Source organism: Protomyctophum parallelum (genome assembly GCF_964188405.1).
Source record: "Protomyctophum parallelum genome assembly, chromosome: 13".
Classification (NCBI taxonomy): domain Eukaryota; kingdom Metazoa; phylum Chordata; class Actinopteri; order Myctophiformes; family Myctophidae; genus Protomyctophum; species Protomyctophum parallelum.
Genome location: NC_139708.1, coordinates 12,708,342 through 12,714,688, shown reverse-complemented (window position 1 = coordinate 12,714,688; position 6,347 = coordinate 12,708,342). Strand labels below are relative to the sequence as shown.

The window sequence follows — 6,347 nt, the reverse complement described above, 5'->3', positions numbered from 1 at the left end:
GCACGGCCCGAGTCATGTGACACCCTAGCAAGGTTAAAACTATTATCCCCCGTGGTGCGATCTAAAACGGGGTTTGTAAAGCAGAGGGAAGCTCTAAAGGGCTAGCTGACACCTAACAAGTGCTGCTAAGGGGCCTGGCTCTGTCTTTTTTCACCTCGAAAAAGGGAAAGATAGAAGAAGTTTGGTTGATATCAAGTTGTACTTCACTTGTACCCGAAGGGAAATGCCCCTCGTCAGTGTGATGACTTCACTCTCATAGTATTGTTTCATAACATAAAAGGGGCTTTTACTGTATATTCTGTGTATCAACCTCATTGCTGTACACTTTACATTGCTGCTAAAAAGGAGTTACCTTTACTTGTCTTTTCTTATCCTGTATTATATTTTATCGTGTTGTTCTTATGAATTTAGAATAGCCTGCAGTGTATGTGACATAAACAATGCACTGATTGTACTTGTATGAGTGACAAATACCTTTGAATCTTGAACATTGAGACTAAAATAATGTAAACATTCGACAAAACAAGTAAGAATAGCTCATTTGCAATAGCTTACATGCTTAAATCAACAACAGAATATAAAAACAGAGAATGTTGCTACAACAGACTCTCTCTGGGAGGTCAAACAACAGGCAAGGCTTGAGAAATGTAAACAAGTTTCACGGCTGCCTGCCTCCCCTCGACGCAAAACAAGGAAGTTCACGACAGCTAACTGTTTTTTTTTAATGTTGTGAACAACCGACGGACGAGGGCCAAAGAGAAAACTTGATGACCTGCCGCTCCCCACTCTAGCGACAACAACACTGATAACTGAGAGGCCAAACATTGGCCAGCTCTGCTTTCTTTCCTCGCAGGAGCAGAACACATTCCTCTCTGTGTGTGCGCTCGTCTGACTCCGACGTGATTCACATCTAATGCTGGGAATGAACGGTGTGGAGCCTGCTGGTGGTGAGATCATTACCTAGGAAAAACAATCCCTACTAGTATGAATGCCAAAAAATAAAAAGGTCTTGCTATTAAACATTCACCCATCACTGCTTTCTGAGAAGAATTCCGATTTTCGGTTAAGGCATCAGACATTTGAAAGTGCACAGTTAAATCCCCAGTGTTCCATTTATTCATTTGTAATTCTGAACATTTGGACATGCTCAAGCGTTGCATTCCAATTTCCAATAGTAGTTAATATAGCCATGTTATAAGTTATAACACAGTTATGACAGTTATAATAACAAACATAATTTAACTAACAAGAGGTAGTAGTCATTGTAGTTGTAAAAGTGTGAGTTGGGTTTTAGCCTCCATTTCCTTTTCACTGCAGGCCGCCTCCTACTAGCCAACACTTGAATGAATGTGTGCTTTCCCTTGTGCGTCCTCCCCTCCCCCCCCAACACACACACACACACACACACACTGTCACACACACGGTCTGCTTGTTTGACAACAGCAGCGGTAGTGGAGGAATGTCTGCCCCGTCTCAACCAACGTGACACACATATCAAAGCTTCAATGCAGCTCGGGCTGCTATTGTGTACCGAGGGCCAACGAGTCCACGCTCCTTTGTCTTTCACCAGGTTTTTTTTCTTCTCCGCTCTCTTTTTCCCAGACCCAGAGTTTTTTTGTCCGCCATCAATCATGAAAGCTTCACTGTGTCAACTCGTATTTCCTGCCGCTGTAAACACAAACAGCGAGCGACGTAGCCAGCCGGTTCCGGGGCACAGCCTAAACCTAAACTACATGAGAGCGAGACCGATGTGAAGGGGGGGGGGGGGGGTGGGGTGGGGGTGGTCAATTCAATAGGTCTTTCACTAGTTAGATTCCCCATTATACATACATCCGTGTGTGAATAGAGTACGTGAAAGAGAGACATACCGAGCTAAGCAGCGGCTACCTTATGTAACATGGCAGAAGACCGCCGTTTACAAACTGACAAGACACAGAAACTCGACAGGCCACCGCACGTACAAGCAGATGGACACTTAACCCAAACTGTGAGATGGGAGGAAGGGCCTCGGGGGGGAAGCGAGGTCAGAGACATTAGAAAGAATGCCATTAGATCTAATATTAACCACTTAAAAGCCTATATATACTTTATATATACTTACCCCCAGAGGTCTTATAGATGGTCCCCCCCACAACACCAAATATCTTCCCCAAAATTGGCTGATCTACAAATCACTAGACTGCAGAATAGGCATGATAGGGACGGGTTAATGTAGTTAACATTAAAGGTATATTCAGTGATTTCACTCAAAAAACCTTAGGTTTCGTTTTTGTCTGTGGGACCCAGCCTTTCGTCCAATCAGGATAGAGAGTCAAAAACGAAACCTACGGTTTTTTGACCCCCATGGGTTAACTGGGGACAGGGAGGAACTCCTTATATGGCCAGCACACTCTATAGTAGGGAGGATTATCACAACAAAACAAAAAAATAAGTGATATTTGAATTAAGTGAAATCACTGAATATACCTTTAAAATAGGCAAAACTCTTTTGTTTTTTTTCTCCGTATTATACGTCTAGTTGCCATACTCTGGATCACGTCCGGCCATGTCGACCTGAGGTTGTCTGGATGACACTTTGTCACAGCGATGCATCCACTCCAACCAATTAGGTTCCCTTACATGACAACAAACCCAGAAGAGCCCTGCGAGCTTTCTTCTGCTCCTGGCCATCAAGACATCCACAGCCGCTGACCTCAGCAACATCAGACTGGTCATTGAACACACAGGGAGGTGTGTGTGGGCATCCCATCTGAACATGGAGGCTAGCTTGCGTCAAAGATCCTATAGTGGGATGGTGCTTGTTGCACCTACCCGGTTGAGTACAAACGTATTTCAACCCAGCAGCCAAAAGCTTGTCGAGGGGGATTCACTATAGGTAACAGTATTCAGTAAACGGCGTACTTACACTGCAGGATATTTAGTTTGCGTACAGTAGAAAAACTAGAAATGCGGTTTTGACACCCACGACGTGATGACCAGAACACAGAGCACAGCACATAGGCGTTAATGAAAGGGCAAATAGCCAAATACATTAAAAAACCTTATTATCGCAGCTGCAATGCATGGGAATACACAGTCAAATCTGCAGTGTTAGCGTTTAGTGTTTAGCCCAGGTAGTGTAAATGGAACCAGATGGACTGTCCATCTGGCTCCATTTACACTCCCGGAGTTAAATTAACACTAGACCTTACTGTACACTACAGTATGTCCACAGCTCAAGTTACTGTTTATGAACAGCTGGGAGGGTAATGTGTCTTAATGATCCTATATATAGCCGTCTTTCTTTAATACAATATGACAACATTCTTAAGACCACTTGTCCTCTATCACAAGTTCACAACATTCCCAAAAGCAAAAATTGGGATGCAAGACTTCATATTTCCATTCAAATATTTTTTGTTGCTGTGTAACAAGTGCAATAGGTACTCATCACCAGCACAGATAAACGAGATAGCAAAAGAAGACGTATGACTGTTTACATTAAAAAGCTGAACAACCTGTGCTTAACAAACTGAAACAAGTTCTACAGTGTTAGTTTAAACATGTAATGATTAGATGTGGTGGGTGACACCATGTGACATGAACAGTAGCATACAGGTCATCAAGATGGGATCTTGTACTACAAAATGGCATCAGCATTACAATATCTGTCAAGTTCCAAGTAGAACTGCCAGGGCAGTAATATTCAAGAAGTGAAGTGAGATCACAATATCACAACCCAGACACCAACATTGAATATGTGATATTCACAGGTTTTGTCTCATAATTCCACAATGTACAACCCACGATGGTTGTACAACACAGGCTATTAAAGGAGAGAAGAATGTGGTGGTGATCTTGTTTTTGTTTTAACCACGCATTGTTGAAAGAGATATCGGAAATTATGGATAATAATGCACCATATCTCATAATATACTTTTTCATCTTTCACCTTTCATCTTGGATGTGGACTTTTGTGGATTTTTTTAGGCTATAATAAAAATAATAATAAAAGAAAGTTAAAACATTCACAACAGTGTTATTATAGATGATATACTAGGTTGGTCATTTGTTCATGTTTTTCCATTTAGATTTGATTTAGCTTGACCACAAATGTTACCAGAAATGCCATTTAGAAGAATTGCTTAGACAGAGGATGCTAGGTTAATCGTTTACCTGGTCTCCTGTAGTTTCAAATGTGTGGTATTTAGATATCAGCAATCATGTTGTTTAGACTAGGTCCATTGTTTATGTGGTATCCTAGTTTCTTTGTTCCCTTTGCGACACTATTTATGGTATCCATTTTAGGCTACCATGTTCGTTGACTACACAGTCCATGACATTTCCTCTGATTTCCAATCGATAGGCAGCAGCCATATTGGAAAGAAATTGGGCTTCTTCCAATGATACTAATTAAGGCTCTGTCCCATTCTGATCAAACAGTCAGGGTGCTGATATTGTGCATTGTTTGTGGGCTCACTTGAAACGTTCTGCTACAACAGTGGGTCTCAAATTGTGGGGTGGTCCCAAATGGCCCCTTAATATGGATGTGTAACTCAGTGTACTGTACAAATGGAACCAAATGGACCCCGTTCCATTAGCACACACTCAGAGTTATGGGGGTCCTTGAAATTAAAAAAAAGTTTAAGAACCACTGAGCTATACTAATTGGAACAGAGCCTCAATTAGTATAATTGATAAGACCAGTGGAGGAAGAGAAGAGGCCCAACTTTACTTCTTTCCAATATGGCTGCTTTGCCTAGAGCCTATCAGAATAAAGAGTCCCATGGGAAATCGCTCTGGATAAGAGCGTCTGAGAGATGCCTAAATTGTAAAATATGTTAAATAAATATCATGTCAATGATCATCACTCATCTCAGTAACCGGAAGAGTGTGCACCTAAACATTGTAGGCAGTTTGAGCACCTTCAAAATCAAAATGAGGAATTTGGTTGAACATTTAGGGCCTAATCCTCTGCCATGTTCAATACATACATTATTTTAGACCAATTCCCTTTGTTTTTCACCTTCAAAATTATTTAACATTGGAGGTGCTCACAATGTTTGGTTGCTCTTCCAGTATCCAAGATATCGTGTATCATCATGGTATCATTTGGCGACACTGTGTACTAGTCAACAATGACACTGTGATTCCTGCCAAGAATGTAAACAACACCGGCCCCATTGAATCCATGCAGCAACCACGTCCTCAAAGCTAAAACACTAACCGTCAAAGGGAACTTGTACTGGGGTCTTGTACTGTAAATCTGATCTGATCTACAACTTAAGCTAATAAAGATCGAGCAGCAGGGATCTGGGATTCTACAAGATTAGCTCTGTGATCTGTTTTTTTTTGACCGAGCGAGTATTCGGCTTTAAAAGAGCGCATGGTCGTGTGTGTGTGTGTTATGGGGGGTGGGTATTAGAAATTAAATAGTTTAATAACCTGGGCTAATGGTGCAAACAAACGAAACGCTGAGAATAACTGACGCGCACGCGCACACACACACAATCGATTGATCGGGCTGTTTGTTTGTTTTTTACCTCGAACTGCCAGTGTGCGCCCTGCAGGAGCTGCTTGGCCTGATCCGCAGCGCAGCCAGCGGTCAGAACAAACTGGTTGATCATCACCTGATGCCTCAGTTCGTCCATGTTCACCGACATGTTCTCTCCCCCCGGTCCACACGCCACACACACCGAACCGAGTAGCTCCTCCGACCGGACCGACGCTCAGGAAAACCGAGAAAACACGATGTTTGATGTCGATGTGGTATCGATTTATGAACGGACGCGTAATTGAGATGAATGTATTGTTGTTTCCTGTCCTTCTCTCTCTCTGCCCGTGTGTGTGTGTGTGTGTGTCTGTCTGACTCTGTGTCTCTCTCTTGGGTTACTCTGTCTGTCTGTCCTCAACAACAACATTGCAATGTTGCCAGACTTGAGAGAAACAAGCAACAAGGTCTATGAGAACCATAGACGATTTAAAAAAAGAAATCACACCCGTGTGAAATGAGCTCAAGGGTGCTCTTATCATCATATAGCCTACATCACATTCTGTGCTCTTCTTCCGTCTTCACTTTTCTGTCCTCACTTTTGTCTTCAATGTTCAAGTGGTGCAACAGGTTTGTATTTCTGTTTACAATTTAAAAAAAACGTCTTGAGTACTTTATTGTGAAAGTGTGTATCAGTGCTTTTTATTTAGAAACTGTATTTAATGAGAGTCACTTCCTGTTAGTACCATTTAGCAACAACTGTGCACCTTAGAGTATACTCTATGCAGTGCACAGAGAAGGCAGACCAGGGTCAGAGCTTGAGCCCAGCTGAAACACATCTTACTCACTTGGAAACATTTTAGACGCAATGTCGTAA

At 42.1% G+C, this 6,347-nt stretch overlaps 1 protein-coding gene across 1 annotated transcript in view; it reads right to left on the bottom strand.

Annotated features, from left to right (window-relative positions):
• Positions 1-5,857, bottom strand: part of ubald2 (UBA-like domain containing 2) — an 18,037-nt gene extending 12,180 nt beyond the window's left edge. Inside the window, exon 1 of the mRNA XM_083779332.1 lies at positions 5,523-5,857. Coding sequence (XP_083635458.1) covers positions 5,523-5,642 — 120 coding nt within the window. The 5' untranslated portion in view covers positions 5,643-5,857. The remainder of the gene's footprint in view (positions 1-5,522) is intronic.
• Positions 5,858-6,347: the final 490 nt, after the last annotated feature.